The following is a 25,988-nucleotide window of genomic DNA, read 5'->3' as shown; positions in this document are numbered from 1 at the left end:
CGCCATGCAGCGCGGCGCAGCGAGGACCGCCAACCTGCAACAGAACAACGAGGCCGTCAGCGTCACTTTCAAAGCAAACCGACTGTTTTCCCGCTCCCCTTTTTTTTCGGTGGAAGGACGCGACGTTTGCAGTGGGGCAACATCAACACTGGGAAGGGAAGGGAAGGGAAGGGAGGACTGATGAGCTGGAAAGGGACGCGGCGCGGCCGTCTAAATACAACGCGCCGCGCGCAAACAGCGCTCTGTCTCTCTCGCACACCTGCAAGGGGCGCCCCGTGAGTGCGAGAGAGAGAGCGCCGTCCTTGTTGAGGGAAAATGCCTCCCAGGCTGCTTAGGCAAACGCGGCAATCTGGTCCTACGATCTGGAAGAAGCTCCGGGGCATATTTTTAACGAGTCATTTAACTCAGCAGTGCGGACGGGTATTGCCTGGATGTCATTCCAGTGTGTACTCTTCTAGCTCTGGGATTTCGTACCGTTCCGGCCGAAACACACCCCTGTTCGGAACGCTTTTGGTAAGCAGCGGCCCCGACGATTACGCCGCGCGAGACGCACGTTTCCGGGCGACTTGGGGAGGAGAGCAAAGCGGGCACGGCCATGGGCACGGCGAGCATGGAGGCCTCCGAGTCCCCAGGGCCACTCACTCCATTGTCAGCAAGTTGGTCGTCTGGTCGGCTTCGACGGGGCTTCGACGAGGCTTCGTCCAGGCTCCGACCTCTCGACGGGGCTCTGGCCGTGCGGGGCCGGGCCGCGCCGCGCCGTGCTGAGCCGCGCGCCCCCTGCTCAAAACTTAGAGGGCCCACAAACTCTTTGGGGGCAACTACTTGGCCGCAGCCCCCACCGCGCCCTTCTCTCGACACCTTCTGCCCACTCACTCCGAGAGGGAGGTCTCTCTCTCGCACTCATGGGGCGTCCCGCGTGGGTGCGAGAGAGACAGCGGCCTGCCTCGCCGCCACGCGACGCGACCCGGCGTGATTCGCGCACCAGTTTGAAAACACGCGCGGGGACGAGTGGCCACCCTAGTGGCCACCCTAATGGGCACCCTAATGGGCGCGCCGCTCACAAAAGCGCCACGCTTTAGGGTTGCCACTCGTCCACTCCAATCCGTGTCCGCAGTGTGTTTTGGGAGGGGTGCAATTGCGGGCCTCGAGTGCATCCGATCCCAGCGCCCCTGGCGGCCCTGCCGGCAGACACTGCCAAAGCCTAATTATCAAACAGGGCGCTGAATTAATTGCCGTGGAGTGGGGGTGAAAGGGAGAGCGAGATAGAGAGAGAAAGAGGGAGAGAGGGGAAGTGCGTTAGTGTGATTGTGTGTGTTGGCGAACGCCGATCAGGCATGCATGCAGTCGCCCGGCTGGCTGTTGTTGTTAGCTGTTGTGTTTGTAGTGCTGCCCTCGCGTGACGCCCGCACTCACTCACACACCCACACACGCGCAGCCCCTCTCACACACGCGCCCATCCTGACGGGACGACGCCGAGCACGAGGTGCGTAAAGAGGTAAGTGCGCCTCTCCCCGCGTCCGCGCCGCGGTTACGACCCCACGCACGCCGACGCACGCCGACGCACGCGAGCGCGATCCCCGCGCGTGCCCAGGGGGTGGAAACGGCGCTGATTTGGCGGGCCATGGCTGCGGCGATGCGTGCACGGCCGTTGTTTGTTGTTTTTTTGTGGTTCCTAGAAACCCACTTTCTAGCTAAAGTAGACATCTTATGCACAAATCCTGCACGTGTACTTCTAGAGTAATGTTGTCTCTTCGAGAAAATAAGCCCGTTTTGAAGATTTGAAACCCACAGGACGAGTCATGGACATGTTTGTAACTTGTTTTAAATGGCTCATCCGCGTTCGGGCGCGGCGATTCTGGCCTGAAAACGCCGAAAAAAATGTAAACAAGTTACAAAAATGTGAATATCTCATTTTGTAAGTATCAATTCGGCCCAAGGAGCTTATTTGCTGATCCTTCAACCTTACTCTTTAAGTACGCGTTGAGGTTTTGTCGTTAAGACGACTACTTCAGCTGGAAAGTGGTTTACCAACTAACGCGGTAAAGTGGTGAAAACGGCAAAAACGGCCGTGCACGCATCGCCGCAGCCAAGGCCCGCCAAATCAGCCCCGTTTCCACCCCCTGGCTCTGCTCACGGAGAGTCGTTCCCCGCTCCGTCTCTGTCGCACTCATGGGCCGTCCCGCAGGGGTGCGAGAGAGACATTTCGGAGTCGCTGGGTGGAGCGCGATCTGACTTCAAAACTGCGGACGGTTTATTCAGACAAACCGCGGTTTTGTCGGGTTTGACGATAATGGCGCAAACTTTTTGGCACCTGCCGTCAGTTTGTTGTTTGGGTTTTAAAGCGCCGCTACCGGAATCGGCTTTAAGGCCACACAGCCCCCCGGCGCGCTCGCAACCAGGCGACGGGGCTGTCGGTTGGGTTGCCTACCCTGCCGTCGGCGGGCGCTTCCTCCCCGGCGGAGCCAGGACTGCGACTCTTCGAAGCAGTGCTCCCTGGGAGCAACAACAATGGTGGCACTCACACACTCACTGCGCGCCATGGTCCGTTCGGAGCGTGGCAGACGGGGCCAGACTTTTGGCCAGACTGCCCGTGCGACGTGCGATCCCCAGGGCGGAGAAGAAGAGAGAGAGCGGTGCAGTCCGGAAGCCCCAATGCCTTCCCAGCGAACAGACTCTCCCTCTTCGATTCGCTGCAGACGTCATCCGCATGCTTGCCGCCAATAAAAACGAATAGAGGAAGCCGCCAAGAGGGAGACGCAAGACGCGCAATCCCATTGATTGCTATTTTGACCCAAAGAGAGGGGGGAGGCATTGCTGTCTAATCTCTGTTGACGATCAGATGAGCTCTCCCGGAGCACGCGGCGGGCAGCCTGGTGGGCCTGGTGGGCCTGCTGGGCCGGGGAGGATGAGGCTGCCGACTGATTCCAAAGAGCCGCTCGCTTCGAGGCGCTGTCTCCGTCGCACTCGCGGGGCGGCCCCAATGGCGGCCCGCAGGCCCGTAGGGGTGCGAGAGAGACGGACCTCTTGCCGTTTCAATAAACACCGCGCGGCGCGAACGGAAACAACGCGGACAAAGACAGGCAGGCAAGCCCTGCCGAGAAAAAATAAGAAGAAAAAAAGATAAAAATGGCGCCAAACTTTGGCTCTTTTTTTACTGCTGACTAGCGCTCCGTTATTATTTTTCCTCCGGCTTGGCAGTACAGTTGGCTCCAAAAGCGACGCGGCCGGAGCTTCCAGCCTCACAGCCTTCCAGCAGCGGGCCGCCCCACTGGCAGATAAAGGGCCCGGATGCCCCTGTGTGCGTGGCGTGTGTACACCGTGTGCGTGCACGCCAGTGCGTGTGAGACTTCTTATCTCTCGTAATCCCTGATCCTCGCCTCTCTCTATCTCTCTCTCTCTCTCTCTCTCTCTCTCTCTCGTAATCACAACCTACCTACCTAACTGCCCCGCATTGCCCCGCATCCGGTACCTCCCGCCTCTCCGTCTGGCTGGAGCGGGGGGGGGGGGGGGGGGGGGCTGCGAGGCGGGCGATTCGAAAGGCCGGATAAATATTTGAGCCGTGCGAGGCGGTTCACGTTCACACCGCTGCCTGCCGCGCTATGCGGACTCACCCTAAACCATTCGGATTAGATAATGTGTGTAACGTGCACTGTTTCGAAAAAAAAGAGGACAAAACCACAAACAACTACGCGGGCCATGGAAATGACCCTGCTGGGTAACATTTGTAATCGCGTCCCGGTCCGCGCGGGGTCCGCGGTGCGCCCTCCGCGGCCGGTGTGGCAGGTGAGCGTGCCGTCCCGTGCCGTCGCGTCGCGCCGCCGGCGTGCCGCGTGCCGCGGTGTACCGCCAAAGAATTAGTATGTATGGCGCCGCGCCGCGACCCTTCCCCCTCCGACCCCTCCCCTCCGGCGCCTCCCCTCCGACCCCTCCCCTCCCCTCCAGCGCCGCCCCGGCACTCTCTGAGGGGCCTAATTACACGCCGGATTAACGTGCAGATCGGCGAGTGCCGCGAACGTGAGTGCGGGCACGAGCTACACTGCAAAAAGACGAAAAACAAAAACAAAAAACAAAAAAGCAAAGACAAAGCGGTGCGCAATCGCGTTCTAAACCGGCGGGTTGCAGCGGCGGAACATCCTGCCGCCCGGACCGCCCGCACTGGAACACACACACACAGACAGACACACCTCGCCTTTTGTGTGGAACGACCTTGCCGGAAAGTCGCACGACCGAAATAATAAAAAGCGAACGGCGCAGAGCGGGCGACTCTTGGATGGGGGCGCAGCAGCAGGACGGGGGCGGCGAAAAAAAAAGAAAAAAAAAAAAAACATCAACCGAAACGGGGCGAAAAAAGAAAATCTAGTTTGGCGGTGATCGGACAATGGGGACATAATAAAGGGAAACCTTTTGGCGCAACCGATGCAATGAAGTATTCAGTGGGCCGGCTCGCTCGGCTCGCCTGGCCCGGCCCACTGATAGTGCGGGGAGGTGGGGCAGGACGGCCAGAACGGCCAGAAAGCCGCTGATCTTTCTCCGTCTCCCTTTGTCCCGGCGGCAGCGGTCTCGCCGCGCTGTCTCTCTCGCACCCGCGGGCCGGCCAGAGCGGGAGCGAGAGAGACAGAGAAGGCGCGGCGCGGACGGCCTTCCAGGAGCACACCCACACTGGATTCGGATTCCTTTTGTCGAGCGCCTCCAGCAAGTGGCCAATCCCAGCAGACTGAGGGTCGTCTTCGTCGCTCCGTCTCTCTCGCACCCGTGAGTGCGCCCCGTGCGTGCGAGAGAGACGGAGCGAGACCCTCGGAATCAGTCTGCAGCGAGCGTGTCTCGCTGGCCCGGGCAGGGGCGGGTCGGGAGGACCGGTCGGATGGGGATGGACGGATGGGGGAGCGCAGCGAGGCTGGCGAAGCGCGGCAGCGCGGGTTCGAATCCCCGAAGTCATTTCGTTTTAAACGGGCACCCGGGCGGTGCGGTGTGATTCGAACCCCTGCCAACGCGGGAAGCAGGTACTTTTGCCCACTCCGGCGTGCCCCAGGGCCCCGTCTGTGGCCCCCGCAGCCGCATAGCTTCCCGGCCGATGTTTCAGGCTGCAGTATTCAGGCTTCATCAGATAGCGGCAGTGCCACTCGAACGGGCCGGGCGCCACGCGGCGCCACGCCACTCTAGCAGAAAGCAAAGCAACCCCGATGAGGCGAGGCCGGGGCCCAGTGAAGCAGGCCCGGTGAAGCAGGCTCCTCTTTCATTTGCTGCTCTCGTACTCGCTGCGACACGGTAACAATCAAGGGACGGACCGTCCAATCCCAGCAACAGCATTCCGTGACCTTTGTCCGTCTCTCTCGCGACCGCACGGAGCGCCCGGCGAGTGCGAGAGAGAGAAAGCACTGTTGTTCGACTCAGCCTGCAGCCGGTGCAGGGGTTGCCCCGAGCGCCCTTTGGCCTTTGGCCTTTGTCACGATCTCGGTCACGAACCCACGCGTTCGGCAGCCACGTCACGCGCAGCGCGGAGCGTGGCGCGCCCAGAGGGTGGCTGCACCGGGGGCAGACGCTTGAGGTTTGGGTCACGGTCAGCATTCGGTCAGTTCTGAACTGAGGACCCCCTATCCAACTCCCTAGCCAGCCGGGGAGTTGAGCAGGTTGCTGTCGACGTGAAGCAGTGATGAAACCGTCGGGGGACGCCCCGCCCTGCCCCGCCCCGCCCCGCCCCGCCCCGCCCCGCCCCGCCAAGCGCATTACAAATGGCAGCGTCCCGCGCGCTTTTCGCCTCGTTCGAGTCCTGCAGACCGATTCCGAGAGCCGTTTTCGTCGCTCTGTCTTTCTCGCACTCATGGGCTGTCCCGTATGGGTGCGAGAGAGACAGAGCGACGAATGCGACTCTCGGAATCAGTCTGCCACTGTGGAGGGTGGGCGCCGTGGCGCCATGAAAAATGAGCCTGCCACACACATTCCTCCGCGCCCACCTCGCGTGTTCTACCGGAATCCCTGAGCGTGTAGGTGTGTGTGTGCGGGACGCGCTCAGTGGGTGGCACAACATGCTGAGCGCTCGTACTTGAGTTTGTAGGTGTGTGCGAGGGGGGATGCGCATGTCTGTGTGTGGAGGGGGTTGATGGCACGAAAAGAATTCACTCCCGCCGCGTGGAGTCTATCGGAGAGGGACCAAGACACACACACACACACACAGCTGCGGGCGTGTGTGAGTAATCAGAGTTATTTCTCAGCGGGACAGGTGGGAGGCGCGCCATAACAGCGCCCCGGGGGATGGGAGCGAACAGTGCAGCAAAAGGTGTTGTAGTGGTATGAGATTACGTTGGCAGTACCGCCCAGAAGTCGGGTATGAGAACTATTCGTGTCACTGCCTTGTAACCCTGGTGTCCATACTATGCAACTAACCTATGAATAATAAATCTCTCTCTGGAGTGTTCCCTTTGGTCATTGAGTCTGAGTCTTTGTTCCTGTGATCCCAAATATTCGAGAACAACTATTCTGTTCAAGAATAGAACATGGCGCAGTCGTAATCGAATCTTAACAAGTGCTCTGTCATTGTGAGTAATAAATTCTTGATCGGGAGATTGAGAAAAGTGAAAAAATCAGTCTGGTTAAACCGGTGGTCTGGTCTCGCTACTTGCTTTGTGGCTTGGTGGTGGTGAATTCTGCTGAAAATGGGTGATAATCATCTAAAAAGCCCTGGGCCTGTCAATTTAAAGTCAGGTAATATTCAGAAGTCATGGGAAACTTTCAAGCAGAAGTTTGGATTCTTCTTAACCGCAATTGGAAAGGCTAAAGCGGCGTCGGATGTTCGATGCGCACTCCTGATGGGAGAGGCCGGGGATGAAGCTTTGGAGGTTTATAATGCCTTTAAAGATAAGCTGATATCCAAAACAACCAACGATCAAGGAGAGGAGGTCATTGAACATGACTATACAAACAACTATGACAAGGTTGTTGAGCAGTTTGACCTCTATGCGGCGGAGAAAAAATGCATTACGGGTTGTCGTGAACTGTTTAATGCGCGAAATCAAAAAAAGGAGGAAACGTTTTCCAACTGGCTAACAGATTTGCGAAACTTGGTGAAAGACTGTGAGTACGCAACTATTGTTGATAGTATGCTGAAGGACAGAATTATATGGGGTGTCTGGGACAAGAGGTTAAGAGACACTCTGAGATCCAAGTCAAATCAGAGTTTATCTGATATTATTGATCTGTGCAAGGCAGTTGAAGCTACGGCACGATATCCGAAGTTGAATGGTGATAACGATAATGCCCAAAATGTCGAGGCTATCCAGTCATTCAACAAAAACCGTAGCAAGAATGGCATTCCCTCTCAACCCTACCAAAAGAACAAAGGTGGAGGAAAGATGAAAAATTCACAGTACCACAACCGACCCGGTCCAGGCTATAAATCAAAGAGGAATGGATCACAACAGGGAGAAAATTCAGGATCAAGGAAAAACAACCAACAGTTGTTTAAATACAAGTGCAGAAAATGTAATAGAGTGCATGAGGCGGGCAACTGTCCGGCTTATGGCCAAATTTGCTCTGCTTGTAATGGAAAAAATCACTGGGAAGTTGTGTGCCGTAACAAAGGACAACAAAATGCTGGCAATTTTAAAAAGCAAAGTAAGGTTGACAGTCTTGCTACTGTGACTAATCAACTTCAAGATTGCTTGCTTAGCTCGTGGACAGATGATGGTGCGAGTACCAGGTATGTACATATGTTAACTGCTGTTAAAAGAAAAAATGAAATTATTGTCAGTGGGGAGAGTAAAAGACCTAGAAAAGAATACACTGAGGTATTAAAACTTCAGGGGGTTCACTTTGTAAAATTTAAGTTGGATCCTGGGTCTGAAGTAAATATTCTGCCATTTCATGTTTTCCAAATAATTGACAAAGGGTATACTGTCAATCCCACTAACACCGTGCTGAAGGCTTATGGGAATGTTTTAAGCTCACCTAAAGGTACAGTAAGGTTGAGTGTTGAAACAAAATATGGTGGCAAAATGATTTGTGAGTTCCTACTCTCTACAATTGATCCTAGACCAATTCTTGGTATAGAAGCATGTGAAATTTTAAATCTGGTAAAAAGAGTTGAACATCAGTCTAAAGATGTGAAAACTGTCACAGTGATGTCTCAGTTACTGCCAGAGTCTAAAATTGTGTTCCTAGAAAAATACAAGGAACTATTCACAGGTCTGGGTGAGTTCAAAAATAAAGTAAAAATTACTGTTGACCCCAATGTTACACCTGGAATGTGCCCTCCTAGAAGGTATCATTTTTCAGTGAATGATAGACTTAAAACTAAACTGGAAAGTTTAGTACAAAGAGGTATTGTGGCCAAAGTTACTGATGAAATTCCAAAATTTGTTAGTAATTTGGTAATTAGAGAAAAAAGTGATGGTGATTTAAGAATTTGTCTTGACCCGGAATTGCTGAATCAGGCAATAGTCAGACAAAAATATGTAATTCCAGATGTTGATAACTTGTCATGTCAGGTTAAAGACATGGAGGTTTTCACAGTGTTAGACCTGAAAGAAGGGTTTTGGCATGCTACATTGGATGATGAGTCAAGTCTTCTGTGTGCATTTGCTACCCCTCATGGAATTTACAGATTCTTAAAAATGCCATTTGGGTTGAAGTGTGCACCTGAAATATTCCAGTTTATGACTGAAACAGTATTTCAGGGTACAGGCGCAATAGTATATTTTGATGATTGTCTTATAGCAGGTAAAGACTATGAGGATCATGATCTAAAACTTCAAAAAGTAATGGAGAAGGCCAAAGAGCAGAATGTTAGGTTTAATCCTGGTAAAATTCAGTACAGACAAAAAGAAGTAAAATTCCTGGGACACTTGTGGTCAAAAAATAAAACCAAAGTGGATCCAGAAAGAGTTCGAGCAATAAAAGCAATTAAAGAACCAAAAACAAAAACACAACTCCAAAAATGTTTGGGTATTTTTAACTATCTGAGAAAATTTATTCCTCAGATGGCTACAATTGCTGCTCCACTCTATGAATTGCTGTCTAATGCTGTTCTTTATAAATGGATGCCTACACATGCAAAAGCTCTTCAAACTCTAAAAGAAAGTATTTCAAAGGCCCCTGTCTTGGCTACATTTGATAGCAAAAAGCCAATTATAATTCAAGCGGATGCCAGCCAGTATGGACTGGGCTGCTGTCTCTTGCAAGATAAAAAACCTGTAGTTTTAGATTCCAGAATTCTCACTGAAACAGAAAAGAATTATGCTCAGATTGAGAAAGAAATGCTGGCTTTGTGCTATGCTGCCCATAAGTTTGAAAAATACATTTGGGCAGGGGGTGGCAACAGCCTAGTGCGCGCGTGAAGCTATGCGCGCCGCTCGGGCCGGCAAGGAGCGGCCGGGCGGCTGGGCCGCGCGGCCGAACCAAATTAAACGGAACTTTGTCAAAACTGCATCGAACTGAGTAAACGAGGTCATTTTTAGATTCTACGCAAAATTTCCTATCCGTGAGTGACAATGGAATGGACTTTTGGATATGTGAAACAGTTCTAAAATCAATTTGAAAACCAAATTTACGGCACCAGACAGCCGACTTGAAGTTTCCCTTTCACTAAAAAAGCTGTTTCCGTTCGTTTTAGGTCCATACATACAGCGAGCCGATTGTTGGCCACTATTTTCCGGGTTGCGTGGTACACTTGGAACGCCAATACGACTTCTGTAGCAGAAATGCCGATCCAAAAACTAATTTCCATTTTTGGTCCAAAATTGTATTTTGCAACTTTGGAGGTTAAAAGCACAGTTTGAAATAGGTTTCTCAGCATTGTCAACCTCACTAAGCAACCCAGAATTCAATTCTCTATCGCCCTGCTGTGTTGGATTTGCAAAAGGAGGTCAAACTTCTAATTGAAACGAAAAGGCCCGAAGCGCTGCAAAACCGCCAAAACAGTTCAAGTATTTTGTGGAGCTTAATGTGTGAAAACTATTTCTCAGATTGTAAATCCAACCACACCACCTTGTAGGCCAGTCAATTCTACAGCTCCAGTGTAAGTTTCATCGCAATCGGAGACCAAGAGTAAAGACAGCTATAATAATTGTAAATCCCATCAGTTTGGTTGATTGGTCGAGCGGGCGCAAGTATGAGAAATCGCTGCGGCAGATTTTTGCAGCTAACTTTAAAATATATTCTGCCGCCTTCACTCTTGGTCTCCGATTGCGATGAAACTTACAATGGAGCTGTAGAATTGACTGGCCTACAAGGTGGTGTGGTTGGATTTACAATCTGAGAAATAGTTTTCACACATTAAGCTCCACAAAATACTTGAACTGTTTTGGCGGTTTTGCAGCGCTTCGGGCCTTTTCGTTTCAATTAGAAGTTTGACCTCCTTTTGCAAATCCAACACAGCAGGGCGATAGAGAATTGAATTCTGGGTTGCTTAGTGAGGTTGACAATGCTGAGAAACCTATTTCAAACTGTGCTTTTAACCTCCAAAGTTGCAAAATACAATTTTGGACCAAAAATGGAAATTAGTTTTTGGATCGGCATTTCTGCTACAGAAGTCGTATTGGCGTTCCAAGTGTACCACGCAACCCGGAAAATAGTGGCCAACAATCGGCTCGCTGTATGTATGGACCTAAAACGAACGGAAACAGCTTTTTTAGTGAAAGGGAAACTTCAAGTCGGCTGTCTGGTGCCGTAAATTTGGTTTTCAAATTGATTTTAGAACTGTTTCACATATCCAAAAGTCCATTCCATTGTCACTCACGGATAGGAAATTTTGCGTAGAATCTAAAAATGACCTCGTTTACTCAGTTCGATGCAGTTTTGACAAAGTTCTGTTTAATTTGGTTCGGCCGCGCGGCCCAGCCGCCCGGCCGCTCCTTGCCGGCCCGAGCGGCGCGCATAGCTTCACGCGCGCACTAGGCTGTTGCCACCCCCTGATTTGGGGTATGCCTGATGTATTGTTCCAAACTGATCACCAACCTTTGATTCATATTTTCAAAAAACCTATTTACAAAATAACCAACAACAGGTTGAAAAAAATGAGACTCAAATTACTCAGATTCCAACCTAAAGTTGAGTATTTACCGGGTAAATATATGCATATAGCTGATTTACTGTCTAGAAATTGCCTGGAAGATCCTGTAGAGGATGATCCAGAAATGGTTGAGGTTGTACATGAGGTGACAAAATATATTGACATGTCACTCAATGTCAAGGCTGATCTGGTGAGAGAAACAGCAAACGACCCAGGTTTGTCAGCTGTGATGCAATATTACCAGGAAGGTTGGCCTAAAAATAACAAAGATATTGTTAATGAGGCAAAACCATATTGGAAACTGAGAATGGATATCTTTGTAGAAGATAAATTGGTAATTCTGGAAGATAGAATAATCATTCCGGTATCGCTCAGGAAAAAAGTTTTGAAAAATTTACATACCGCTCACTTGGGTGTTGAGAAAACCAAAAGTAGAGCCAGGCAATCTGTGTATTGGCCAGGTATGTCAAATGACATAACCACATTTATAAAAGAATGTCGGACATGTGAAAGACATAGTGCCAAAAATAAACATGAGCCACTAATTCCACATGACATTCCGCAATTGAGGTTCCAGAAAATAGGAATTGATATATTACATTTTAATTCCAAAGATTTTTTGGTTGTTGAGGACTACTTGTCAAAATGGTTAGAAATAAAACCACTGTCAAGTAAAAGTAGTAAAGCTGTAATAGATGCACTGAGATCTATTTTCTCTACTCATGGTAATCCACAAATAATATTTGGTGATAATAATCCGCTCAATTCACATGAGTGTCATGAGTTTGCAAAAAGCATGGGGAGTGTGATTAAAACCAGTTCACCTGAATATGCTAGAAGCAATGGACTGGCTGAAAAAGGAGTTCATATTGCTAAACAAATGCTTAAAAAATGCAGTGATTCTGGTACGCATATTCTGGATGCTCTCAAGGAGTATAATAATACACCTTTAACGGGTATGAATGTGTCTCCAGCTGAAATACTTATGAGTAGAAAGTGTCGTACTTTAGTCCCAATACTAAACAAAAATCTCGAACCAAAAGTTGTAAAGGTTAAGCAAGTGCTGGAAAGATTGCAAGATAAAGTAAAATCTCAACATGACTTGCATGCTAACCGTAAACCTGTACACTTTTCGCAAGGTGACAGTGTGGTTGTCAGACGAGGAAAGAAATGGCAGAAAGGGAATATAGTTCGTAAACTTTCTGGTAACAGAAGTTACGTAGTTGAACTATTAGGGGGAGGTCAGTTACGCAGAAATACGTGGCATTTGAAACATTCTAGTACCAAACCGGACAGAGTTGATGCTAGAGAAAATAAAGAAATTGATGCTGATGCAATTCTCGCCAATATTAGAGCTGGTGAAAAGAAAGTGACCATTAACCCTAACCCTACTGTTCGTGCTGTTTCTGTTCCAGCAGCTCAAGGATTGATGACATTTGAGTCACGACAAACAACAAGATTTGGTCGGAAGATCCTAAAACCACATCGTTATGATGGGAGCTGTTAATAAATATTATTCATGTAATCAAATATATTACTCTGTATTTTTATATCAAATATAATCAACTTTTGTATTCTGCTATGTGTTTGTTTACTTTCAACGTAGAAAGTGTTGCCAACTGAATACTTTAGTGTCTCGAAGGGGGAGGTGTTGTAGTGGTATGAGATTACGTTGGCAGTACCGCCCAGAAGTCGGGTATGAGAACTATTCGTGTCACTGCCTTGTAACCCTGGTGTCCATACTATGCAACTAACCTATGAATAATAAATCTCTCTCTGGAGTGTTCCCTTTGGTCATTGAGTCTGAGTCTTTGTTCCTGTGATCCCAAATATTCGAGAACAACTATTCTGTTCAAGAATAGAACAAAAGGTACCCGTCGAGGTGGCCGTCGAAGCACCGCCGGGCGCGCCGATTCCCCCAGTGTTGTGGCGAACCGCGGCGGGGCCGGGGGCGGTCGGGGGCGGTCGGGGGCGGTCGGGGGCGGCACTGGGGAGGTCAAAGGGGCCGTTGCGCGGGGCAGGGCCGTGGCACGGCCGTTACAGAGTGGCCAAAGACCTGCTCGGTTGGAAAGCAAACTTTGGAGAGGCACAGCCATAAGCCTGGGAACCGCAGCTGGGCAGCGGTAGAGCTTGAGACGGGGCGGGGCGGCGGCGTGGCGGTGGTGGCCGCGGAGGCGAGGCGGCTCCAACGACAGTCGTCTGTCAGCGAGGCGGGGCGGGGCGGGGCGGACCTGTGGTCAAGCACTGCGGCCGACTGCGCGGCACCCATCAAAGTGTACTTTGTACTGACTTTGCCGTCGACGGCCTGCCTCTCCGCGCGGCCTCCGCCTAGCCACATAGCCGTCAAGAGGTCCCCGTCGAGGGCCGCCCGTCGAGGGCCGCCCTGGGCCAACGCTCCACCTGCCCCCCCGTGAAAAACGACGGTGCGATTTTACGGCGCGACCCGCGCAAGGTCACGGCAAGGTCACGTGCTCGCCTGCTCCCAAAGGATCCGGCCTGGCCAAGCCCGCCTTCCGGTGTGTCCCTCGGGACCCTCAAAGTGGATTCGCCACTAAGACGCTCGCGTTAAGCCGACTGGCGGTCAGCGCTGCGGGGCGCGGGGCGCGGCTAACTGCGGCCGCTCAAGGGTTAGTTCCCCGCTCCGACTCCACCCCGTGGAGGCCGCGGCGTCGCCAGATGGCCGTGAGTGCCGCTGCAGGTGCCGCCGCGGTCTAACGGCAACCCGGCTGCACTCAAAGCCCAATCAGGTGCGGCGCCGCGGCGCCCAGACAATGTAGTACCCGGCGGCGCGCGGCGATAATCAACAGCTGGAGGCGGGGCGAGGCGGAGGCACCGTAAGTGACGCCGACGGCTCCATTCGCCTTTCATCAGCGCGAGACACTGCGGTGCGGTTCAGCGGAGCGACTGCGCGCGAGACGCCGCCGCCATCATGACCGTCATCATGGCCGTGGGCCTGGCCCTGGGCACGCACGCCGTCAAGCGAACCGGGGAGGAAAGCGACCTCCCCCCCCCCCTCCACCTCCTCGTCCTCTCATTTCCCTGCGACCTTGCACCAGAGGCCGCTAGCAAGTGCGTCGCCTTTGAGCGGCACGCCGCCCTTCAGGACCACGGGGGCCTCCCGGGCCTCGGGGACCCGCTCCAGGCGGACGAGAGACGCCGTCCCACCTCCTCAAGGTGAGCCGTGGCGCGCAAAAGCCTGCGACCCTGGTTTCAAAAACACGTCGTCCTTTTCTCGCTGTGCGCAAAAAGTTTTCAGCGCCAAGTTATTTCTCTTCAAAATTACCGGGAAACTGGAAAATACTGTAATTCTCGAGAATTTCCGAACACTGCCTTGTCAACTCTATCTTCAGTAAAGTTCGGCGTAGCCCGTTCGTGGATGGGGACGGGATAACTACCAGAAGCAGCAGCCCGCCACCAGCTCCTCGAGGGACTTCGTCACCTGCCAGCCCCGCCAGCCCCGCCAGCCACCGAGTTCCATGTCGGCACGACCAGACGACTCGAACGGCAGTCCCGTCGTAAAAAGCAGCGAGCCAAATAAACTGCGGCGGCGGGTCTGGTCTGGTCTGGTCCGGAGCACAGAGCGCGGGGCCGCGTCGATTGGGGGACGGGGGCGACCAGACCCAGGGCGGCCAGGGCCCCTTTAGTGGCCGTGGTTCACGCCAAATGCCATAAAAATCGCGCATTTTGTGAAGGAAGGAAGACTTTGGCGCTGCCCCCGCGCCGCCACCACGTCGAGGCGGCTGGCTACGCCCGTGAGTGCGACGTCGGCGGGGTGGCCTCGCCCGCGGCGCCGCGGCCCACATTGCATTTCCCAGCAGACCTAGGCAAGGGCCTCGGACGTGCTGTGGCTGCGGCGGGGTCGCCGACCTCGGCCTCGGCGGGGAGGTTGGCGGCGTCGGGGCCGATGTCCTTGGCGAGGCGATACACTGAGTTACTCGCTCCTCCTCCCATCCCCGTCCGCCAAATTCGTCAAGTTGGCCGCGGCGACCGAGCGGCGCCGAGCGCGCCCCTCTAGCCGTGCCGCGCCGTGCCGCGCCGTGCCGCCATGCGGTCGTCTGCCCCGGCCTGCCCGTCCCCGGGCCTGCGGTGGGGCGGGGCCGGGCGCGCTGGAACTTGATCTGCACAGTGTCGCCCCCATTTTAATTTGAGTGGCAGCAGGGAGCAGGGGCCAGGCACTCTGTGTCTGCGACGTCTGCGACCCTGGAGGCTAGAGCGGGCTGGAGCGGGCTGGAGCGGGCTGGAGGGCGAGCGCCTGCAGAACGCAGGGCGGGCCGCGCCGCCGGGCACGGCAGTGGGGCGGGCGTGCCTACCCGGCAGGCGCGAGGCCGCCGGGGAGGTAGGCAGCGTCGCACGCCGCGCCGTGTCGCGGTGGCGTGGCGGTGCCTACCTCGCAGGCGAGCAGCCCGAGCGGACAGCCTCGAGAAGAATGCCGCTCTGTGGGGGCGTTGATGAGACAGTGAAGGATGGGGTGGGGCGGGCGCGGCGCGGCACGGCCCTAGGGCCTGGAGGGCCTGGAGGGCCTGGAGCGGGGCGCAGCGGCCGCGAATCCAGTCCAGATGAACCTCCGGAAAGAGGGCGGGGTGGTCGCCGGCTGTCTGCACCCCAGCAGCCCCTCGCCCCAGTGCCGTCGCCGTCGAGGGGAGTGGCAGGTGTAGCAGCGTGGCCCGGCGCGCTCTGCCTCAGGGGACTTCCACGGCCCGGGCGGCCCTCATCACGATGGGGGCCTCGAGGAGAGTATCCAATATCCAGAGGGAAGGCCGAGCGCCAAGCCGCGGAGCAACAGATCTGCGGCCCTAAGACTCGGGGTCTCTTCCAGCGATACGCCACGCTCTCCCTCGAGCAGCACGCGATTAGCGATGGCGTTCGGGGAGCAGTGTCGCCATCACACTGTGAAAATTTGAGTCGTCACTTGATGACAATTTCAAGGCTCATTTTCCTCACAACAATACAATTGATGACATTGTTGTCACGCCCATGCAATAAGAATAGGGGCTTTGATGAAAATATCATCAATTTTGTGATGAGATGGTTATCATTTGAAAGAGAAGAGATAAAAATATTATCCACGTTTTTTACATAAAGTGATTACAAATTTTCACAGTGCACACGGCAAGCAACTTGCTAAGTTGTTTTCTTATTTCTGGTGTTTCCCACGCGGAACGGTGTCTCCACGAGCACCTGCCATCCCTTTCAGACAAACTTCAATGCGTCCAAAGCTACTCAAAACCTTCCCGCCTCGAAAGCTCGCATTGGAAGCTTGCACCCGTCACGCACCGACGCATCCTTTTTCCGTGGACACTCCGGACACGAACAAAACGGCATGCCATCGCCAATGCATCCGCGATCCACGCGCCAGGCGGGGGCGGGGGGCCGATCGGACTTAATGAAGTTATTCGCGAAATGCGGCCATGGCATCGCCATGCCGGCCGTGGCAGCGGGGGCACAACGCAGAGAGAGAGGGACGAAACTCGATTTTTTAAATAAGAGGGCAAACGAACGGATGGAGCTCCGCAGCGCTCCGCAGCCTCCGTCCGGGGCTGAGGTGTGAAAGCGTTCATTTGCGTGACGATGATCGATTGCCCGGGGAGCACACTGCACGGACTCATTCCCAACTGCGCCCCGCCGCTGCGTCTCCCTCGCACCCCCACGGGGCGCCCCGCGAGTGCGCGAGAGACAGAGCGACGGGAGCATTGTTTCGGCCTGCCGGCCCGCCGGGGCAGGGCGCTGCGCGCAGTGACTCACATCCAGGCGTCACCGCCATTCCCTGGGGACCGGTGCTCGCCTCACCTGGAAAACGAGAAAGAACGCCGTTACACCAATGCATTACAAATAAGAGTACAAAAACGAAAGGAACAGGAAACAAAAGAGGGAGCTGCTCGACACAGAAGAGGGAAAAGGAAGGCGATCCAAATCCACCCGGCATTGCAGAGCCAAGAGTCTATGACATTAAGCCTTTTCGCCTTCCCTAAGACCCTGCCCTTTCATGCCCTGCCTCGGGAACGCTTTGAACGCGGCTGATTTAGGAGCACCAGCCTCGCGAAAATGGCCAAGAAAAGTTTGGAGCAGCGACTTTCGCTCGCTTTTGCTGACTTTGGGCGGCCACCACTGCGTCCAATCCCATTTTGATCCCATTGCTGTCAGAAGGCCACTGCTACCCAAGGCAGTGTCCGTCATCTTAGTGTGGTGTCACAGAGGCACACACGGAAGGCGACGAACCGAAAGAGACTCCGTTTTGGCAGCCGAGTGCCGCTTTGCCGCAGCCTGTGCCGCGTGCTGCGCCTTTCTCGGGTCGTTGTCTGTGCGCCGCTTCTCTTGGCCGCGGACTGCCGACTCGACTGCGCGGCACACTGTGCACGGCACACAATGGGACCGGGCCGCAGTGCAGTGCCGCCTGTTGCCGTGCACTGCCTGACTTGCATCGTGGGACTCCAGGGACTTCCCGCATCGGGCCAACAAAGGGGCTTAATTCCGATGATAACTCTGTTGACTCAGTGCCGCCCGGGCCGACTGGGCCGCCGAGGGGGCCGAAGCACCGCCACCGCCCGGCCACCGCCTCCTCCCAGCTGTCAGAGCGTCCGCCTTTATGCTTCCGGTTTATTTTCTGTACAACACAACGCTGTGGAGGAGCAGGGCTTTGGTGGCGGAGCGGCGCGTCCCAGCCCCCTACAAGGAGGGGAGCAAAGCGGTTTGCGCCTCCATAAAACATACTCCGCGGTCTCATATCCGTCGCGCGCTGACGGACACAGCCCAAGTCTCGGCCGAGGTCCCGGCCCTGAGCAAGTGCGGGCCGGCGGGGCTAAGTTTACGGGGAGCGAGGACGACGCCGACCGCCGCGCCGAGCCCCACAAGGCCGCCGTCAACGCCGAGGCCGTCCATCGCGAGCCCCAAGCCCCCGCAGCCCCCGCAGCACCGCGCAACATCGTGCACCTGCCGGCCGATTTGTTTACACCCCGCGGGGCTCATCCCGCCACCATGACAACAACAACGACAACAACAAAAACCTCCCAAAAGAAGGGTCCTTTCGTCATAATTTGTCCCCCCCGCGTGTTGCTCTTGATGTTGTTTGCGTTTTTTTAGTGCGGCGTGCGACGCGCGGGGCGAAAAGCCACCTCACACACACAGACGCAAAAGCACACACACACGTGGGCAAGAGCACGCGCGCCCACCCTTGTTTTTGCCGTCATGACCCCTCCCGCGCGTGTGCGCGCACTTCGGCCAACCACAGCATGTCACGGTGGTGCGGGGTCGCGACCAAAAAAGCAAAACCCGAAGCCGGTCCGAAAAAAAAGGCGGAATTCTAAATGTGGAACACAGCCGCATCATTACAGCCGTCCTCCAGCTGCCGCGCCGCCTGCAGGCTGAGGGTCGAATTCGTCGCTCCGTCTCTCTCGCACCCACACGGGACGCCCCTCGAGTGCGAGGGAGACAGAGCGGCGAAAACGACTCCAGCCCGCTGCTGCCGAGCCGAGTGCCGAGCCCACCTCGCGGAAGTCGTCCGTCTGTCGGCGTGGCCGCATGGCGCCGCATGGCCGCTCCGGGTACGGCGTTCGATTTGTCACGTCCGCGTCGCGGGTTCGAATCCCATCCACCTGTAAAACCCTCCCCACTATCGCCAGCGGAAAAAAATGTGTGGTGTTTTTTGTTTTTGGCCTGCGCGTGCCTGTGTGAGTGTGTATTTGAAAGTGTGTGAGTGTATGTGAGTGTGTGGTAGTAGAGGTGTAATGGGGCGCGAATAAAACGCCGCAGTCACCGCACTGCTAACCCCCTGCGCCGTGCTGGCCGAGCTCGCTGCCCGGACAAGGCACAAGCTGCACGAGCCCCAGTGCGTCATGCCGTTAATGCGCCATAAGTGCAGCGCGCGGAGGGGCGTCGGTGTGCCAGGGTGGCAATTCCAGATTCGCCACAGCCAGCCAGCAGCCGGCCAGGGGGCCAGGGGGAGGCTCACGCAAAACAGGGCGCGCGGCAGCAGCCACCGGAAGGGAAGGAAAGAGCGAAACGCGGAACGGTTTCCGTGCTCGCACTCGCTCCGTCTCTCTCGCACCCGCGGGGCGTGCCGTAGGGGTGCGAGAGAGACAGACTGAGGCCGAGGCCGGGGCGGCCCGCACGGCGCCGACACGGCCTGCTCCAGCTCCCCCGTGAACAAGAGACGCATGGCGGCGTGGATCACTTTCGGAGGTAATTGCATTGGTAAGCGCGGCCCGGGCCGACTCGGTGCGCGGCTCGGTGCGGCACGGCGAGGCACACCGCCTCGCTCGCGGGGGTCTTCACCTTCCCCGCTCACGTGGGCGGGGCGGGGCGCAGCGAGCGAGGCGCCCCTTGGGCATTGGGAGGGCATGGAGTACATTTGCATGGCGGGGCAAACTTTCCTTATTGATGTGCAAATGGCAGCGGCCTCCCCGCTCCGCCCCGCTCCGCCCCATCGCTCCGTCTCGCGGGAGGCCCAAGTATGATTATAATAATGATTCTAATCGCGCCGTGAATCTCGCCGTAATTGGCGCGCTGCAGCGGCACTGAAAGAAGATCGAGTACCAGTGGCGCGGCGGCGGGCGCCGAGTACCGCCAAATTCCAAATTGCCCCGTAAATGGCGCTCGCAATGGCGCCGCCTTCGGCCGCCCCTCCCCCTCCGCTCCGCTCCGCCACCAGGATCGCGTCGTTGGCGTCGCTGCGCGCCACCCGGACGTCTTTTTGCCAGGAAGCAGACGGCCCCCGCGGAGCCCACCTAATAACTCACCCACCGCCGAGAGAAAAACCTGCTTCCAGTTTTGGCAGTGGCGGTGCGCGCGTTCGGTACCGCGAAAACAAGTGACTCGCGCACTCGGCCGCGCCGTCGCCTCCAGTTCTCCGGCGAAGAAATAAAAGGAAGTGGATTCGGACGGAAAGTACTGTACTGTACTGCACTGTGGCCGGGCACAAAACCCTGCTGCTGCCGCTACACGTGGCTACACGCGACTCGACAATACTTCGGCAACTGATTGCGAGTTCCGGTCGGGTTGCGCGGGGGGAGGGGGGGGGGAGGGAGGGAGGGAGGGGTAGACCTGTTGCACGTCGCCAAGTAATGGCTGCCCGCCGGGAAAAGGGGGCAAGATGGATGCTGGTTTTCCATGCACGCGCACAGCGGCACACGCGCGCGCGCGCGCGCGCACACACACACACACCCCACACACACACACACACACACACACACACACACAACACACACACACACACACTTTGCCTTTGGCGCACTCCCGGGGGCACGGGTCCGTTTACAGACGGGCGGGGCGCAGAGCGCGGCTAGTGGAGTAGGGGGCGGAGGGGCAGGGCAGGGCCCGGCACGGCACGGCACGGCGTGCTGTATGGGAAACTATAAAAGAGTCGCTGGCTAACAGGCAATTTCGGTGCACCGCGAACCGCGAGTACGCGGCCAGCGGGGCCAGTGGGGCCAGCTCGCTCGCAGCGCGTACCCCCTCCCCACCCCCACCCCCCCCCCCCCACCCCCTCCCCCACCCCCTCCCCACCCCCTCCCACCCCCTCCCCACCCCCGCCGCGGCCCGCCCTCGAGCACCTGCACTATTAAGCGTGGGAAGCTCTCCGCGGGGCACACTGGTAGCCCGCCCCGTCGTTCCGTTCGCGACTGCCCTTTGCCCTACACAGTGTACCGAACAGAACACCAAGTTGGCATGGGTTCGACCCTCGGCGTTCTGGCCTCGTTTCACTCGTCCTGCACCGGCCCTTTTGTTTTGATGCCACCATTAATGACAACTTTTGCTATTGGAGGAGGGGGGCGGGGACTTTCCTGCCGACCGCAGCAGAAGCCAATGTGGAGCTTATAGAGCGCTCGCGAGTCGAGTGCCTCCAATCATGGTGGCCGGCCCCGCCAGCCCCGCCAGCCCCGCCAGCCCCGCCGATCCACATTTGTTCCGAGGGGCACGTTTCCAATTAGGCCGACTTGTTCCGCAACAGCGACCCCCACCCCTCCATAAACCACCCTGCCACTATAACCCACCCCCATACCGCGGGGGCAAAAAAACGAAAAACGAAAAAAAAAGGAAGGCACGATTTGCTGAAAACGATCCTCGCGGGTGACTTTTTCCAGAGCAGAAGCGGCACGGTGCGGTGCGGTACAACGCCAAGCCTTCAAAAATGTTATTCCCCCGACCCCAAGCGGGATGAACATCACGGCAGCAGGGCGACGAGGGCCGCGGGCCGCGGCGTCCCCGTCCGTCACACTGCAAGCCGCTGCAAGCAAAGGAGGCTTAGTGGCGATGTTTTGCCTCCCCGTCCCCTCTTTTCTTTCCGCTGTCTTTGGCTTGCGCAGCTTGCGCGGTTCGGTTCGTTTCGCCGCGACTCCCCTGCTCAGCAGACTGATTCCGAGAGTCGTTGTCGTCGCTCTGTCTCTCTTGCACCTGTAGGGGACCATAGGGGACGCCTCGAGCGCGAGAGAGACAGAGCGACCAATTTCGGAATCAGTCCGCTTCAGATCAATTGGGGGATGTCCCCGGAGAGGGGGAGGTGTACCGCGGCGGCGACCAGCAGACTGGTTAGGGGAGTCGTCTTCATCGCTCTGTCTCTCTCGCACCCGTGAGGACGCCCCTTGAGTGCGAGAGAGCGACGAAAGCGACTCACGGAATCAGTCTGCGAAGGACGTGGGCGCCTACTCCGCACGCACGCCAAGCAGGCCCAGTAGGCCCTGCCACTGGCCGCAGCCCGCGTGGCGTGTGCGGGCGTGTGCCCCCACCCCTACCTCTTGTTCCTCTTCATTTTTCGTGTTGTTCGGCCACTTTTAATAGCCGCTCGTCCGCGCTTCCCGCATGGCCCGGCCCGTATTGATCGCCTTGTCAGGAACACACGGCAGCGGTCGCTCTGTCTCTCTCGCACCCCTACGGAGGGCCCCACGAGTGCGAGAGAGACAGGGCGACTGTTCCGAATCGCTCGGCAGCGCACGACCCACGCGGACATGCATTTTGCAAAGCTGCTGCCGCTGTCGCGGGGCGCGGGGGCCGAGGGGGTCGAGGGGGGCCAGACACGCGGCAAGGTCTGGGTCGCGGGGGCGCGGCAGGGGCCGGTGGAGGGGGCTGCGGGGGCCGCGGGGGCTCATCTGGCGAGAAGGGGGAGCGGGCGTCGCGTCGCTGTACACACGCCCCGCGCCGGCCGAGCCCCGCCGCACCCCGCCGCGCCCCGCCGCCGACACATTACCATTGCATGGAGCAGTCTCGGGGCGACGGAGGCAGCGAGGTACATAGCAGGCCGGTGGTGTGGCGCGGAGCGCCATAGCCTAGGCAGGTCGGGTCACTAGGCCATCGCGTGGATCGAGCCAGTTTCGGATTTACTAGCTCGACACATTCCCTTTTTTGATTCGGATGTTTAGAGACCGCGTCGGGTAAGCCACTCGCATTGGTGCGAGGGAGACAGAGCGACGAAAACGACTCTCGGATTCAGTCTGCACCATGCTCGGCCTCCCTCCCTCGCCGCCACTGGGAAGAGAGGCACGCGGCGTCACCTGGCTGGCGCCATCCCGGCCATCCAGCCAGCCAGCCAGCCATCATGCCGCCACGGGATCGAATCGCGAGGCTTGGCCCGCTCGGCTTGGCCCGCTCGGCTTGGCCCGCTCGGCTTGGCCCGCTTGCTCCCAAGGCCGCCCACCACTTGACGCTGCCGAGGCGGAGCACGGCGGAGCACGGCGAGGGGGTTCATCGCGTCGACATCGACGAATCCCCCGCGAGGCAGCAAGCCCGCCACCGTTTTAAACTATCCGTTTCCGATAAAGACCCCGCTGCACGGCGACCGGGCCCGGCGCCCCGAACAAGCCCCATCGGATGGAACCGGTCGGCGAGGGGGGAGCCTGCCCGACCCTGCCACACCCACACCGCGCGCGCTCCGACCGCCACCGCCAAGGCCGCCGTCAAGTGCCACGACGGCGAGGTCCTCGGAGGCGAGGCCGCGGAGCACGGCGCGGTCCGTCTGCCGACGAAAATGTTCAGACGGGCCGCGCTGTAATGGTGGCTGCTCGCCCTCCTTCACCTTGACGGGGGCAGAAGCCTTGGCGCGCCCTGGCGTGGGCGGCGGCGGCGTCGTCTCGTCTGGCGGCCGCGCGCCCCGCCACGCCGCCACGCCGCCGACTATTTCCGAGGACAGGAAGGCCCTCTCCGTGCACCGCGCACCGCGACGCCCCTTTGGCTCCTTTCTGGGTGCAATGCGTGGCGTGGCGCGGCGGGGCGTGGTGGGGCGTGGCGGGGTGCGGCGGCGCGTCGCGTCGCGGCGAAGTGCGTCCCAAAATAAGTCCCCACCCAAAGGGCTGCCCGCGCCGAGCCGCTCCCCGACTCCCCGGCCGGCCGGCCGGCCGGTCGTCTGCAGCCGCCGCGCACCGAGCGAGCACCGCGACGAGCACCGCGACGAGCACCGCGACGAGCACCGCGACGAGCACCGCGACGAGCACCGCGACGAGCACCGCGACGAGCACCGCGACGAGCACCGCGACGAGCACCGCGACGAGCACCGCGACGAGCACCGCGACGAGCACCGCGACAGCAGTGCGCTGTGCCGTGAACGCCCTATCGGTATCAGCGGACCGGAGATTGTTCCCGGGCACAATGAGCGATGAAGCGCCAGGAAATGGGGCAGAGCGGGGCAGGGCGGGGCAGGGCGGGGGAGCGCCGCCGCCGCCACTGCCGGTGCCGTTACCGCGGGCAGCACCAAGGAGAAGGCGAAGGCGCGCGTCGAGGACGTCAGCAGCCCGTCGCGGGAACGTGGGACGCCAGATGAGCCCCACTGCGAAAAATAAATGGCTGCACGACGCGTAGCACGTCGTGCAGTGCACCTCCAATATTGACACGACCGTCGCGGCGGAGCGCAGAGCCGCAGAGCGCGGCGGGGAGATGGAGGGACGACCCGGACCCTGTCCCGGACACCACTATTTATCCTCAAAGAGGTCCCGAAATGAGACACTGTCTGGGCTGCGCCACGGCCGGTGGCGCCCGACACCCAGTTAGCAGAGCGCCACCAGCGCCAGCGCCAGTCCACCAGTCTGCAACGGGAGCCGACGACCTGCGCGGCCTCGCCGCGGGGTTCGCCGCCCGCCTCGCCAAACTTTCGCTGCCAGTTCCTCGCGGCCGTCGCCAAGCCGCCATCGCGATGACGCCCGGGGCGTCGTCCTGCAGGTCCTGCGCGCGGGCCTCGACGGGGTGCTGCAACCTGCGGCACGGCGCGTGGCGGCGCGTCGTCAAGCACGGCATGCATGCCCTTAGCAGGATGCGACGGCGTCACGGGCCGACGGGCTGACAGGGGAGCACATGTGGCTATGTTTAGAGTCCAGCAGGACGAGGGAAGTGCCGAGGGGGGACGGGGAGTGAAAGAACCGGGCGGCGCTTCGAAGAGCTCCCCACCACGGCTCTGCTCTCCAGCGAGGAGAGAACGGGGCTGGCGCGGCGCGGCGGGGGAGCCGGCGACTTCACCTGAAACTAAAACCATCTAAAAGCCTGCGGCCCGCCGCGCCAGCGCGCCACGCCGACGGCGAAGTTTACCCCCCGCCGTGTTCGAGTAATCGCGTTGGCCGTGCAAATAACATCCACGGCGGCGCCCCGGCCCGCCCCGGCCCCCGGCGCCACGGTCGCGGAATCAAGCTTCCGAAACGTCGCCCCGTCTCTCTCGCACTCACGGGCTGCGCCTTGGGCTGCGCCCCGGGACGGGCCGGCGGCAGACTCATTCCAAAAGTCGTTTACGTCGCTCTGTCTCCCTCGCACCTACACGGCACGCCTTGTGGGTGCGACAGAGCGACGAGTGCGACTCCCAGTCTGCAGACTCGCCGACTCGGAAATAAGAAAGTCGATTCGTTTGCCGCGGAAATGAGGCGGGAATGGACGCGACTCGTCGTCCGTCTCCGTCGCGCTCGCGCTGACACGCCGGAGTGACGGAGACAGAAGACAAGACGGCACGGCGGCGGGGTCGCCCCAACGCGCAGCGCTCCGGTCGCCCGATTGCATAAAATCGCGGTGTACTGGCCGAGCACAGAGGGGAGGAAATAATAACACAACCATTTGGCGGCCGCAGGCTCGCAGACGCCGAAATAATCCGGAGTCGATTTCTTTTCTTTCCCCTCCATCCATCTCCGGTCCGCCCCGCGCGACGACAACGCATCCGCCGCCCACTCTGCAAGGCTCGATTTGGGAGCGATAAATAATTCCTCGTCGAGATCAGGAAGGGAAAAGATGCAAACTAATAAAGCCGAGGCGCGGGTGGTGCCCTGCCCGCCCCGGCCTGCCCCAGCCTACCCCGGCCCGGCGGAGGGCTGATTTATTGAAATACGGAAAGAAAAGACGGCGGACGGGTGTTCCGCGCGGAACGGGACGCAACGGGACGAAGCGAACGGACGGACGGACGGAACGGATGAAACACGGACCGCTGGATCCATCTGGCGGAAGACAGCTGATGCCGCCACGCCAATAGCAACAGCAGCGCGAGCAGCGCGGCGCCACGGCCTCGGGTTCGATTCCCGGCGAGGGCACAACCACATTTGGCAGACTCAGCCCGCCCCGCCTCTCTCTGTCTCTCCCGCGAGCGAAAAAAAAAAACAGAAAACAGGGAGATAAGCCCATTCCAGCCAAAGTTAGCCCTCACTGAGCAAACACTAAAACAAGCAACAAAAAGGGGGAGGGGCCGCGGCGCGTAGAAGGTGCGGCAGGGGTGGGGGGGGGGGGACTTCCTGCCCCGCTCCACGGATCAGATGCACACGCTGTATCGAGAGCAGGGCCGGGCAGCAGGCCCGCCACGCAGCATCTCGTCGCAGCTCCATCATTTGCCGCCACTTCTCTAGATGGATGGCGTGGATGGCGTCCACACGGCCAGGCCTGGCGGGGCGGGGCGGGGCGGCAGGACGCGACCTCGGAATAACACCACCGCGACGTTGAGGCCACCGCCAATCCCGCCAGCCGTCACGGCCATATTCCAACCCGCTCTCTCTCTCTCTCTTTCTCTTTCTCTCTCTCTCTCTCTCTCTCTCTCTCTCTCTCT

General features: G+C 57.8%; 3 protein-coding genes across 3 annotated transcripts in view; 2 read left to right on the top strand and 1 right to left on the bottom strand.

Annotated features, from left to right (window-relative positions):
- Positions 1-25,988, bottom strand: part of LOC117649797 (protein artichoke) — a 79,083-nt gene that overhangs the window by 32,731 nt on the left and 20,364 nt on the right. The window lies entirely within an intron of this gene.
- LOC117649492 (uncharacterized protein K02A2.6-like) lies at positions 6,651-10,185 on the top strand. Its single transcript, XM_034392359.1, has 2 exons — positions 6,651-9,277; positions 10,074-10,185. The coding sequence occupies exons 1-2, from the start codon at positions 6,651-6,653 to the stop codon at positions 10,183-10,185; spliced, it is 2,739 nt and encodes a 912-aa protein (XP_034248250.1).
- Positions 10,914-12,509, top strand: LOC117649490 (uncharacterized protein K02A2.6-like). The gene has a single exon (XM_034392358.1). The coding sequence runs from the start codon at positions 10,914-10,916 to the stop codon at positions 12,507-12,509; it is 1,596 nt and encodes a 531-aa protein (XP_034248249.1).

This window comes from Thrips palmi, unplaced genomic scaffold, assembly GCF_012932325.1.
Source record: "Thrips palmi isolate BJ-2018 unplaced genomic scaffold, TpBJ-2018v1 HiC_scaffold_4, whole genome shotgun sequence".
Lineage (NCBI taxonomy): Eukaryota > Metazoa > Arthropoda > Insecta > Thysanoptera > Thripidae > Thrips > Thrips palmi.
Note: the sequence above shows the minus strand (reverse complement) of the source record. Positions and strands in the feature narration are given on the sequence as shown.

What these genes read in the sequence shown, in the direction of transcription:
- LOC117649490 (XM_034392358.1), top strand. Translation starts at nt 10,914, where the DNA reads ATGCCTGATGTATTGTTCCAAACTGATCACCAACCTTTGATTCATATT.
- LOC117649492 (XM_034392359.1), top strand. Translation starts at nt 6,651, where the DNA reads ATGGGTGATAATCATCTAAAAAGCCCTGGGCCTGTCAATTTAAAGTCA. An exon ending in TTGTGCTATGCTGCCCATAA is followed by an intron (nt 9,278 to 10,073) that starts GTTTGAAAAATA and finishes AAATCCCATCAG; the next exon opens with TTTGGTTGATTGGTCGAGCG.